The sequence below is a fragment of the Sinohyriopsis cumingii genome, chromosome 6 (genome assembly GCF_028554795.1).
Source record: "Sinohyriopsis cumingii isolate HCF-2022 chromosome 6, ASM2855479v2, whole genome shotgun sequence".
Lineage (NCBI taxonomy): Eukaryota > Metazoa > Mollusca > Bivalvia > Unionida > Unionidae > Sinohyriopsis > Sinohyriopsis cumingii.
In genome coordinates this window covers 120,760,893-120,775,438 of record NC_142966.1, presented here as the reverse complement: position 1 = coordinate 120,775,438, position 14,546 = coordinate 120,760,893, and the positions used below count along the sequence as shown (strand labels likewise).

General features: G+C 35.3%; 1 protein-coding gene across 2 annotated transcripts in view; it reads right to left on the bottom strand.

Moving 5' to 3' along the window:
• LOC149797849 (SWI/SNF-related matrix-associated actin-dependent regulator of chromatin subfamily A member 5-like) overlaps positions 1 to 14,546 on the bottom strand; it is a 120,487-nt gene that overhangs the window by 87,613 nt on the left and 18,328 nt on the right. Inside the window, exons 4-5 of one of the 2 annotated variants that reach the window (XM_089962858.1) lie at positions 14,066 to 14,125; positions 796 to 896 (exon numbers count right to left, since the gene is read on the bottom strand). In XM_089962858.1, coding sequence (XP_089818984.1) covers positions 796 to 896; positions 14,066 to 14,125 — 161 coding nt within the window. The remainder of the gene's footprint in view (positions 1 to 795; positions 897 to 14,065; positions 14,126 to 14,546) is intronic. The other variant, XM_089962859.1, reaches the window with a different exon arrangement.

The following is a 14,546-nucleotide window of genomic DNA, read 5'->3' as shown; positions in this document are numbered from 1 at the left end:
AATAGGTAGTTATTGATACATCCATCAGCTGCTAAACTAAGCAGATTATTTCTCAAGGTCTCTTACTTTTCATCTTCTGCATTACTTAAACCTGCCACTAAACAACCAGTTTTGTGTGGCCACAGCATAATGATAATAATACAACGGAGGGACTTGTCCATTAGTCCTTCTGCCTGCAAGGCATCGATTTCAAGGTCTGGTGTCCACTAGAATCATCACATCTGAAGTTCTATCACTTTCACGATGTGTGATATTTGGGTAAAGAAATCGGTTATCTTTCATTCAATACAGCTTCATAAAATTTTGCAGAGTTTACAAAAGATAAAGGGCACTACATATAAATATGAATGGAAACCCATGCTTATAAGAATCACCAGGACTACAAATTTTTTTTAAAATTAAAAAATAATAAGGGATATACCAAGTTCATGACTATTTCCAGTTAAGGAAAGAGTTCATTAGTCAACTAAAAATTCAGTTACTAAGTTACTTATGCAATTAGTGTAAAGTTTCTTTCACAGTTTTCATTTTTTAGGATAATGCTTGTATAACAAGTTTTCTTGCCTGAAATTTGGTTCCATGTAATACCAATCAAAGCAGGTTATAAAATGGATTTTTACATTTGACAAATGTGCATGCAACTTGCCGATTAAAAAGTTTCAAAATCTGGAGATATGGAATTAATCAATAAGGGTCCAACGGATGCAAAGATTTAGAAATCTGGTGGCCCAGAACTAGACTGCAAAGGTTCAGTATGCATCAGAAATACTTCCAAAGAGCAGGAATAATGCTTACATGAGGGAGACTCCTCAAATCGAGTGACAATATTGGTTAATTTTCGACTCTCGCTCAACAGTTCTTCATCTTCCTCCTGTTCTGTGCGCCTATGACGGTGACTGAAAGACAAAAATGAATACAACAATTTATAAGTTTTTTAAACCATCACAAAAATAATTATTTCTTAAAGCAAACACTTGTATATTTTACATAAAATTTTAAATTAAAAATGGGCACTATCAATGACGAAAACACAAGGATACCCACGACTCACCAAATGAGCTAAATGATGGTTTACAGAGTAATTAAAAAATAAAGTGATTAAGGAACAAAAGTTCCTCGAAATGTCCAGCAATCTACTGGATGAAAAGAATTTCAAAGAATTTTACATAACACCATTTTTTTCTTGTAACTACCTAGCGTTGAAACCGTCTGTTATTTTTCAGTGATAACAAGGCTTTAAAATTCACTGCTGTGGTTGACATAGTGGATGTTTGTTTGGCACCATTAGAAAACATGTTTTGGAGAAACCCGCATGCCATAATGATCATCCATTCAGGGTAAATAGTGACAACATAGGTTGTTAGACAAGCCAGTCATACTGGTTGTATGGCTGAAACCATTTTCTTTTAGGATCAGCTCAAAATCATAACAAGTATGGAAACCAAGTGTGTGTGGGGGGAACAGAGATATTTTCAAGACATTACTTTGGCCATAATGAGGATTAGCCATTTTTAAATGAGGACCATCTAGATACCATACCAACTGTTCTCATGTAAACCCCACGTCAAAACAATTTTCCATTTAAATGGAGTAGCAAAAACATGGTATTCAAGATGGCTATATATGGATATTGGTGCAGCACCATTTAAATTTTGGATTAACAAAACATAAACACAAGTCTTACAGTGAAAACCCCAAGCTGGTATGAGCATTCATTTAGAAGATGTAGTAATGGCAAGACTATGAAGCTGGCCACTTTGACAGCCATATTAAACATCAGACAGATGCCATTTTTATTGAGGTCTAACTAGCACTATAATCAGTGTTTCTATGAAAACCCTACGTCAGTATGATTTAAACTTCAGAGGAGCAGCTGTCACAAAATTTTCAAGATGAATGCTATGGCAGCCATAATGGACATCAACAGAGATGCTGCAAGGAGCTGAAACAAAGGTAGGGGAAGGGAACACAGCCACAGTCCAATATTTATCTAACAAATCAATATCCATCCCTCTCCCTCTCTTCATGCTCCACTGTTTGAGCTTTAATGAAATCAAAATCTTTTAAAGATGTTGACTCTAGTTGTAAAAGCATTAATCTGCTGATGGCTTTTGACCATAATCTGTCCCTCATCTGTGCATGAATACCGTTTTGTGCTGAAAAACCCCTCTCACAATCTACTGTTTGAAGGGGCATATATATAGCTTAGCCATTCTGAACAAGCTGGGAACATGTTCATCATGGTTATAAAGTATTGTCTTTTGGATACTTCTGCTACAAAAGAAGATTTTCCATTGACATACTATATATACTCACATATAAACCCGTTCACATATAAGCTGACCCCCCAAAATGAATTTGTATAAACATTAAAATGTGCATGACCCATATATAATCCAACCCAAAAGTCGGTGACAACATCACAAGATGCATACAGTAAGTTCTAAATGCATTTATTTAGGCAAACATTAACAAAAATTACCTGTATAACTCTCTTGGGGTTGGCATGTACAATTATTACATAGAAATGGTATAAATTTATTTGAAAAGTCAAGATTTTTCTGTTTTCTTATTGTTTTAGCCTAATTCATCTTTACGTACAACTTGATTGGATGATAAGAATTGAGCACTTGTGGGTTGCTGTAACACTACCTCTTCCTTTTGACTTAATTATTATTTATGAATCTCTCTTTTTGGAGCAGTTTCTGAATTTCCTGGAGTATGGAAATTCGATAGGTGGCAACCTGATTATTCTTGGAGATTTAGACTTTCACTTTGACTCTCCCAGAAACCCAAACACATCAAAACTCATAGATTCCATTAATGTTTTCAACCTCGAACAGTCAGTTAACCAACCTACCCATAAACATAGTCACATTTTAGAATGGATTATTCATAGACCTGATGATAACATTCTACAGTTCTCCCTGGTATCCCATGAACTTGCATGAGATCACCTCTGCATTATATGCCATCTTGACATATCAGTCCCTAACCCTCCACCTTTATCTGCTACTAAGAGAAACCTCTATGATGAATAGAACCAAACTAATGCATGTCATCCAAGCAAACCTAACAACCTGCTTACCTCCTACAACAGAACAACTCGACTGCTCGACAAACATGCCCCAGCTACCAAGTGCAGAGTATCAATTCAAAAGTGTTGTCCATGGTATAGCAGTGTTAGGGACCAGCTTCGCACTGCTAAAAGAGACCACCGTAAAGCTGAAGCTATTTTCAGATGGAGAGGTTTCCGTAATGTAATCACTCACTATAATATAGGTTCATTACAACAGTCGATTGACAGGATCACAGATTTATGGTTTATTTATTTGTATACGTACTTGTAGTAATTTTAGGCAAATAAATAGTATCTGATTTGCTGTTTTTCCCCGTATTTTCGCAAATACATGTCAAGTCAGAAAACAGCTTAGACCTTAAAGCGCATTTCGCGAATTCCACAACATAGCATTGTCCCATACATTTCTGACCTATATAATTTGCATTTTAAAGTTAAATCTTTAATTAAAAAAATACATAGGCCTTGGTTTCAATGATTTGTACATTTTTTCTGAATATATTTGCCCGATGATTTAAGAAAACACACAACCTAATAAACTGGTACAGCCCAGACTTAGCAAAGTCTTCCATTACATCCCGTTAGGCCTACTGGTTCACTTACAGTTTCAAACTAATTCTATGACGACATAGTGTATAAGAGGCAGTTAATATATATCCATATCACCAATTTTGATCTTAAAACACAAGTCATTATGTTTTATCATCAAAGGATAGCATGCAGGAAATTGATAGTTGCTAGGTTAATGGTCAATCAGCTATCAAAAAATAATACTTGTGAATGGGCAAGAGTTTGTCTGTCAATGAAATTGATATAAAAACTAGGCCAAGCTACTGATGCATTCATGAATACATTTTGCTACAACACTAAAACTAACCGGGCTAAGGCGAGGGGCATTTAAAAAAGATATGGTATGGTCAGTCGATGTACCTCTTAAATAATCACAGGGCAAAGTCGCTTTCGCTTTCCTAACAGAAGGCGACGTTTACATTTTTAGGCGACTTGTCACCTTCTTACGAATGGCATTTTGTCTAAGTCACACATGTCTTGATTCTGAGGTCACGTGCACTGCTTATTCTGCTACATTCGGAAATGAACACAATAACAAAAGCTGAAGTTATTTATTTGATGTACTTTTATGAATGACCACATGTACATCTCTGGGTCTTTCTGCCTCTGAATTCAATCAATGTAAATATCAGTACATTTTACCACCCAGCCGTCAGTAAAAGCCTTTGAACGTGCCACCCAGTTATTGCATCATGTTCTTTTTTATGTACTCTTATAAAATGGCAACATGTATGTACATCAACGGGTCTTTCAGTCACTGAATTCTGTCGTAAATATCAGCACAGCTAACATATCAACACATTTTCCCACAAAGCAGGTGGCTGAAGCAGGACTGGCAAGTCTTTGAATTTTGCCACACACCTATTACATGCGTAAGGAGGACTCCCGCCTCAGTGATTTTATGCATCCCAGATCAAAAACTGGCATCTAAATATACATAATTAAGCGTTTCCGAGATCTCTGTCCAACATCACTGCTGCTTGAGTGCTTAGATCCAGTTATGCCTTCACTAACTGATGTTATTAATACCTCTCTCTCATCAGGGGAATTTCCATCATTTTTCAAAACTGCCATTGTAAAGCCTCTGCTGAAGAAACCAACACTAGACCATAATGATTTAAAGAACTACCGCCCAGTTTCTAATCTTCCATTCGTATCAAAAATCTTAGAAAAGGTTCTTCTATCTCATCTGAATTCAAACAGTCTTATTAGCAATGTACAATCTGCATATCGCCCTTGCCACAGTACTGAAACTACTCTTCTAAAAGTAGTTAATGACATTCTCTCTGCGTTGGGTAGCGGAAAGATTACAGTCCTCACCCTCTTTGATTTGTCTGCAGCATTTGACACAATAGACCATGATATATTACTTCACCGTCTCCAGCATGTATTTGGCATTCATGATAAAGCCTTATTGTGGTTCAAGTCCTAATTGGTCAACAGGACACAAATTGTGTCTGCAAATGGAATACACTCCAGCCCAGTTGATCTATGTTGTGGTGTTCCACAGGGGTCTGTTCTTGTACATGTTCTCTACATTTGATACACTCAGCCACTCTCAAGTGTCATAGACCATCATCCAGTGTCTCACCAATCGTACGCTGATGACACCCAAATATACAAATCTAGCCACCCAACTGAAATTGATGCTACCATACAAGGTGTAGAGAGGTGCATTTCTGATGTGAAATGGATGACATGTAACAAGCTGCAGATGAATGATGATAAAACTGAGGTTATTCTGATTAAAACATAAAGACTTTCTTATTCATATCCTTTACCTCAAACAATAAATATCAGCAACACCAACATTAAATTCACACAATCAGTATGAAACCTAGGTGTTACTCTGGACAGTACTCTCACAGTGCACCAACATGTCATGAACATATGCAAGCCTGCATATTTTGAGCTGAGATGCATCAGCTCAATTCGCAAATATCTTTCAGTTGATGCCACTAAAACACTTGTATGTTCATTAGTACTGGACTATTGTAACTCAATTCTGTCTAGTTCATCTCAACATCTGCTCAAGAAACTTCAAAAAACAGCTGCTCGGATCATACTTAGACTACCACGATCAGAGCACACCTCCCCGCTACTCTGTACCCTACACTGGCTATCCATTCGATCCAGAATCAAACACAGAATTTGTTCTCTGTGCTACATTTCACTGTCGGACTCTAGTCCAACATACCTATCTGACTTCACCCATGTGTACACACCAGCAAGATATTTACGCTCCTCTTCTGACAATCATATACTCATTATTCTAAGTACAAAAACAAAGTCATATGGACAGCGTTCTTTTGCATAACAGGGCCCAGCAACGTGGAATGAATTGCCCACTGAACTTAGACATAAAGACACAGTGATCACATTCAAGAGGGCTCTCAAAACTCACTTATTTCGACTGCAAGAACAAACCTAAAGACCTAACAATGTTTCCTACCTTGAATATTCCAGTATGTTTTTTTTAATGTTTTCTAATTTCATGGTGTTTGTTTTTGTAATCATATCATTATGTTTTTTTATCTTATAGGTGTTGTCTAATGTTGTAAAGCGCTTAGAGCTTCTAAAGATTAGGCACTATACAAAGTCCTCATTATTATTATTATTATTAAAAGCCCCAAGTTATTTTTCAAGGAATCTTTTTAGTTTTCATGGACTGTTTTTCTTTCCAAATATTTAACTTTCTCTGCAACAATTTTTCTTATCCCTGCATAAATCAGGAAAATAACAGAAACTTAAATTAGTCTCCACTACTGCAAAAGCATGCTATTCCATGGTAAGTACCTGTGCTGTACTTGATCCCATCAATGTTGTCATTTATTTATTCACTATTTTCAATAAATACATAAATGACAACAACAAAAAGCCAAGTTTTAATGTGAACTGTTTTAATAAATTTAAATGTTTTGTATTTTCAAGATAATTTCATGGAGCTTGGGGGAAGATTAAAAGAGTTTCTCAAGAAATTAAAATACTTCTCTAAGTTTTTCAGAATTCAAGGCAATCCCTCCAATTCCAGGATTTGTCAAGGTTGTATGAACTATGTCTTTGTCTGTACTATTAAAACAACTGTCTTGAATTAATATTTATCAATATGTTAGTAACAGTTAATGCTCAAAGATTTAACTGTCCAAGTCAGCAGTGGGGCATTACACACTGAACTCAGAAGGAGCTGTAGTCATGTGACAGCTGAGGATTACTGCTCTTATACACCTATGACTCCAGCACTTGCAATGTACAACTAGAAGTTGTTGGGCCAGACTAAATAGCATCAAAACCCCAAGAGTGGATTTAAGGAAGTGTGTAAAATAAATTTGTTTCTCTTCACTGCCAACTTTTATTTGTTTGGAAATATATATCACATCAAGAATACTATGAACAGCACCTGGCACGTGTTCAACAGTCCTGTGTAGACAAATGAAATTCTTCCATAGATACCATTTTTCTTTTTCCAGTTGCAGTGACCATGAATTCTTACCATAAATGCAAGCTGTACAAAAAGTCTGGTTCCAGAATATGATGCAAAACTAACATTAATGTGTGGAAACCATTTATTATTTTATCAGAAACCCTGACCTTTGACTTCACGATCCCAAAATCAATTTGGTTCTTCGATACCAAGTGCAAGACAGTCACACAGTTTGGTAAATGTAGGTGGTGGAGAATGAAGTTATTGTTCAGAAACCAATTTCCTTCTTTCAGAATAAAAATGGGCAATAACTTACAAAATCACAGAAGCACAAAAATGTCAATATATACATCTTTATATGATGACCATAATGTCAAGGTTCATTCTAGGCCGTGCCCTGGTGCCAGTGACCTTTATTTTTCATCTGTGGGGCAATAAATTGACTAGGAACACATTGGGTGAATAAGAAAGATCCTAGAAGATTCTTAAAGAGACTGAAAGAAGCATATTCTAAGCTTACTGAACAGAAAGGACCCGCTGTCAAAAAATCAAAAGATGACCACCTTCAATGACTGATGGGAATGTTGTGCTAGCTCTGATTTGCTTGCACACCAAGCATGAGTACAAGGTGGCTTACAAATAGAAAATGTAAAGAGGACAATATGAAATCCAAGTCAAAACAGTGCTGCATTATTTCCAAAACAGTATTCAGGGAGGAAAAATACATCAACTCAAATGTGCAAACAAATTATAGTGGGGAATAGCTATTTTAGTATAACGAATTCAAAACCAGTATTAAAGAATGAAAACAAGGAAGGCCAATAATGATCACATGCACCTGGGTCATAAATTTATCCATTTCTGTAACAAAAATATTCACTTTTCCAGGATATTCTGAATTGGTCATCATTGTATCAGAACAGTGCACTATTTGCTAGTTTTCTTGTCAACTAAAACAATCATGAATTGGAAACAGCGTTTTTTCAGGGACTTGCCAGATCATATGTTAAAAATATGGTTTTTCAAAGACCCCTTCCCCCATTAAATGTTAGAGACTAATTCCACAATAACCAATTCAAAGCATATCATGTTGGAAAAATGAAGATTTCTGAGTATTTGCTTCAAATGTCTTTTTTCTTCAAACAACAACTCACTTTTCAACCAAATTTTCCCATTTATGGAAGAATCACTGTAATATGTATGAAGTCTCACAATAATCTCTAAAAAGACTGCAAGACAACTTGCATTTACAAGATTTTAACCTTCAGGACAAAAACTCTAACTGAAAGGAGATTTGTTGATATAGACATCTTCAAATATACATATACAAAGCTGCATGGATATCAACTGAGAACTAAGACTAGATGTATTCACAAGATTCTTCATATGCTACACCCAGCTCCAAATCACAAGATTCTGTCATATACTACACCCAGCTCCAAATCACATGATTCTGTCATATACTACACCCAGCTCCAAATCACATGATTCTGTCATATACTACACCCAGCTCCAAATCACAAGATTCTGTCATATACTACACCCAGCTCCAAATCACATGATTCTGTCATATACTACACCCAGCTCCAAATCACATGATTCTGTCATATACCACACCCAGCTCCAAATCACAAGATTCTGTCATATACTACACCCAGCTCCAAATCACATGATTCTGTCATATACTACACCCAGCTCCAAATCACAAGATTCTGTCATATACTACACCCAGCTCCAAATCACATGATTCTGTCATATACTACACCCAGCTCCAAATCACAAGATTCTGTCATATACTACACCCAGCTCCAAATCACATGATTCTGTCATATACTACACCCAGCTCCAAATCACATGATTCTGTCATATACTACACCCAGCTCCAAATCACATGATTCTGTCATATACTACACCCAGCTCCATAACATTTTCACATTAAAAAATTAGCACTTTTCAAATCTGAAGCTGTTTCTATTTTAAGACTCTCCCAAAACATCTAGATCAGACATATGACCGTGTCCCAAACCACAAAATGTATCACAAGAAACAAGTATAAAAATTCCTATAAAAATGCATGTTAGGTTATTCAGTTTATATAATAAAAATGTTAACTTTACTTAGCTTAACCACATTATATTGGTTTGAGAAAGCTATAAAATCATGAATAACTCAAATTAATTTTGTTTTCCTTAGAAACAACATAGCATTGTGAAGTAGAATATCTATTAACTGACATAGCATAAAAAGGATCTGGTCCATGTTGCATCTGAAATACATATGCATAATACACAAAGTAAACACCTCCAATCATAGTATAAAAGAAAAACAAATGCAAAGTATTAGAATCTTATTTTATAATTATATATTACTGCTATTGTATGAGAAAATTTGAACAAACTGTTTCAGACTAATACTGCATGACAAATGTAGTAACCTTTTCACTATATACTCATTTTCTTATTATACCTAAGGCTTAATTATAACAAAATAAACTACAAGAAAAAAGTCTCTGAATTTATGTTGTTTTCCAAAATAAATACACAACCGTAGATTCATCAATACACAATAAAAAATATTAAAGTGCACGTAGCACTGTCCAGCAGCTTCTGAACTTCATCCTGTGCTCTTCATTACCGTATTTACTGCATATGTTGGGACACCGTATTTGTTGGGACACCATAAATTAATTTTAAAAGTAATTTTTTTGTGCACTGTATGTTTTGGGACACATCGTTTTTTTTCGAGTCGTAAGTTGTGGGACACCTTTTAAATCATTCGAAAATTAAATGTCGGAAATTGCAATCCAACTGAAATTTTATTTTTTAAATATAAAACTATACTCGAGATAAAAACTCTTTAATCCACTGCAGCAGCATCTCGTCAACACAACCCTTCTCCTGCACACGTACGGTCTATTTTGGTATATGAATACTTTTTTAACTTTCTCATACCGTGAAAAATTGTTGGAGGCAACACACCACCTGAAGTGGAAACTGCAAGAACAAAAGGAAGATTTTTTTCAAATCTGCACTAGTCTTGCTAATTCTCACACTTCTGATGCCCAATTTATCATTAGTCCATCCAGGAATGCGATCAAAGTACACTAGAGTTTCATCCATGTTAATGATCATATTGTCAGCAAAATGATCTGTTTCTCTTCTGGCCATCACGAATTCATCACGTGATTTTATTTTCTCCAAATCTTCTGGATGATGCTGGGTCATCGATGTTCGCGCACGAAGTGCTATATTGTGCAACTTTAAAAACTGTTCCATTGTTTTACTTTATTGTCAAACTTTTTGTGAATACTGTTGAACAGGAACCAAAGTTAGCTTCCATATCTCGGCCGTCTTTGTATATTCAAAGCTAAAAAAATAAATCGGCACACTTAAAAGAATCCAGTAGTCGGCATCTGAGGTCAGCTTGCTTTGCAATAAAATAACCTTTGTACTGATATCCTTTAAAAAAATTCGGTTTCCGGGTCCAAAGTTGGCTTCCAACGTCTGCTTGCTTTGTAATAAAAATAACCTTTGTCTTTGATGTCCTGTCGGCAAGTTCAAAGAAGTTTACTGCTGGCTGCCAGTTGTGTTTATTTACCACCAAGGCTTATATGTGCTTGGCATCTTTAGTAATAATTAATACAAAGGTGCACTGATGTCTGCGGGTAAATATTAATGATTCTTATGTAAGACGCGCTGGCGAAAAGATTGTCACTTGCACTCAAGTGAATGTTTTTTAAAATAATGATTTTTATTTGCGAGATACTGGCATACAGTATAGTTCTCTTCTGGCCTTAACGAATTCATCACATGATTTTATTTTCTCCAAATATTCTGGGTGACGTTGGGTCATCGACATCTGTGCACAAAGCACTATATTTTGTCACTTTAAAATTTGTTCCATTGTTTCAATATATTTTCAAAATTCCCGTGAATAAAGTTGAAAAGGAACCCAAGTATGCTTCCATATCTTGGCCGTCTTTGTATATTAAAAAAAAAAAAAAAAAAAAAAATCGGCTCACTTCACAGAATCCAGTCAACTTCCAATGTCGGCTTGCTTTGCAATAAAATAACCTTTGTATTGATATCCTTTACAAAATAAAGTAACCGGGGTCGGCTTCTGAGATCGCCTGCTTTGTAATAAAAATAACCTTTTGTCTTTGATGTCCTGTCGGTAGGTTCAAAGAAGGAGTTAACTGCTTGCTGCCAGTCATATTTATTCACCACCAGGGCTTATATGTGCTTGGTATAGTAAAGATAATTATGTAACCCTAGCTGGTGAAAATACTGTCACTTGCACTCAAGTGAATGTGTTTTTAAATGATGATTTTTTTTTTGCGAGATATTGTCATACAGTAGACCTGGATATAATTCAATCTTGATTATTTTGCACCCAACACCGTGTCATGCGTGAATGGCGTCTTCAAGATATCAGTTGACTATTTCCCTCTTGTATGCGATTTTGTTGGCTCTAGTTTTCAGTTGGATAACATGTTCAAACCTTTGAGCACAACCACACACAATTGTTTCTCAGTGTTCATGTCAATGAACAACATGGTGTGTGGTATCGGACATAATTGATACACGCTACAGTATGGAAGCCTACGCTACTTATACAGATTTCGTGGAAATATTTTATTCTTTAATGCTCATGTTGAAAAAAGGAATAAATGATAACAACACAAGGTTAGTTTCTTTCTTTTTATTATCAATTAAGCGTTTTATTTATCTATTTTATTGCGACGTGCAGTTGTGGGGGGGGGGAACACAAATGCAATACAAATTTATTTCGTTTCTTAAGTCTTGGGACATATGACCAAAGTGAAAAAATGTTTCACCATAAGTTCTGGGACAGGAAAAAAAATAATTATTTTATCGTGTCCGAACATATGTGGTAAATACGGTACTTAAAAAAATTGTTTTGATCTACTTAAAATTGAAATTCAGAGTCATATTGTGAATGAATGGGCAATGCAACAACTTTTCCAGCTGGGCTGGAATGGATGGATGTTGGGTCCTTTTGACAATTCTACTCAATTCTGCTGATTATGGACTGGATTTACTATCTGTGTCAATTCCATGTAAAGTACACATGATTTGAGCAGGGAGGGATGCATCTTGACTCAGCTGCATGTGTGTTTCTGTTGTCATTGAACGTTTGGAATCGTAATGCAGGAAAGATATGAACTCTTTCAATTGAAACTATCAAAAAAACTATGGAATACCTCATTCATTTTATTTTGAGTGCAGTAAGGAGAAATGTTATTGCAGTTTGAAATACAGTTTCACAGTATGTAATCAGGTTTTAGAACCCATGACATAGCTCATGTATATCGGATGTGCACAACTAACAAAAAAGTACATTTTGAGGAAATTCAAGAACCAAAACCAAAATTATATCTTTTGCCATTCTTATTACCAGCTAGAGAAGACATGTTTATCCCTATCACTTGCATGCTCTTTGTAAGAACTGCCGCTATGTTATGACTTGTATGTCGTCTATCACTAGCCTAAATCTAAAACATTGTATCCAAACCATTAACAGAGAAAATTGCAAAGAAGCTAGTGTGAGACAGTCCATTCTGCTAAAAGAAATCAGAGTCATCTTGGCTTAATGGCTCTGAGGCCCTTACTTTTGAACCAAAACCTTCAGTTGCATTTTTTTTTCTTCTCGAAATTAGTACTTTGACTTATAAAATGGCATAGCTATGTGACAACCCTAGGCCTCAATATGCTTTTCTATGCTATTGTTGTATACCCAAGAGAGCACTGGTCATAGCCTGAACCATTTTCATTTACAAAAAGTTAAGAACATTTATCCTGAATAACTGTTTAAATGATCAGAATGCTATTTTCAATACTGCGTCTCTCATGTTTGTTGTGGACATTGTGAATTTCAAGTTCATTTATTTGCTTCTTTGAAAATTTCATTTGTGACTCAGTAAACTCTTCCACATTGTTCACTTTATCATCTCAACTTTCAAATAAAGGAAACAGCTTTTAGTTCATCCAAAAACAAATCTTATAAACATAAACTACAACCAAAAGTGTCTACTACATGTGTATATATTTTGTTTACAAAGTAGTCCCTAACAAATTATACTATTTTAGATGCATGTGTCATGCAGTATTAAGGTGTTCAGTATTGCAAAATAGCGATTTTGACAAAGTTAAAGAAAAAAAAAAAGAGAACATAATAAGAAAATGTTTTAACCCATATTAATCTGTGCCAATAAAAAAAAATGCAATCAACTTTAACCTCTTTAAATAGATTTGGTAAAAAAAATCCATTACTTAAAAAGACTTCATTAAAAAAGGGTTGATTGATAAATTTTGACAAAAATTTCTTCAAAATTATGTACTATTGCATAAAAAAGGATTGAATTTTTTTGTAAAATCCACATCTGCTTTTAATCTGAGAAATCAGTCCCCAAACCTGTACTGATAATCACAGGGGCTTGTATCATTTAAAATTCAACTTTACAAATACAAGGAAGGTACATCTCACATTTCTACCTTGATCTATTTGAGAATCAGCAGATATTTCAGCCTACACATCATGCAGCATAAATTTAGCACCACTCATTAAATCACAGATTTCACATTTTAGACTTGCATCAAATATGACTTACTACTCTATTTTCCAATGTTACCACCTCGCACGGCCCTGATCACGTTAAATTCATATTCAATTGAAACACACTTAATGGAATACTGCCCCCTCACTGGTCCACAAAAAAGCGAGGTTATCAGCTGGCTCAGTATGTCATCTTAGTCGACCAATAAGGTGATAGATTTCTACATATTAGCAATGTTTGCTGCTAAAATTCACCATAATGGTGAGTCATGGTCAATGTTACAATTGAAAATAAGCTTAACACCTTGTTCCCTTTGCTAACTAAATAATAAGTTTTATTACACTACATTTTCTATAACATTATATATCGAAACGGAAACGGGAGAAGATAAGCTGTATTATTTATCTCTTCAACTTACCGAGATCGCGCATTGCTGAAATGGTCACTTGTATTGATGCTAGACTGGTCTTCATACCTTCTACATAAGAAAAGAGACCAAAATGGAGCTGTCTGTGGCCTAACGAGTCTACTAGATGAATCTAATGGACTGACCATTGGACTGATTATACAAATGTTTACAGCAGCACCCAAATGATGTATACTGCAACCTCAAATATTCGGGAAAGAACTTGATAAATTTAACTCGCGATCAGTTCAATTACAACTTATTTATCTGTTTCTGTCATCAACTGGGTGAAGCACTCCCACTTTTCCCCATAACTTTTGCATCAATCTCTGTAAATTTCAAGGACTTTTCCCAGCAGAGTGAAAACCCTGATAATATGTAGCAAGTTTCACAGTAATACACCAACAAATGAGACTTTAGTTACCTTCACAAGATCATCATTCACTGCATTCAGCTGCAAGGCAAAAAGTGAAATAACTCTAACAAACATACA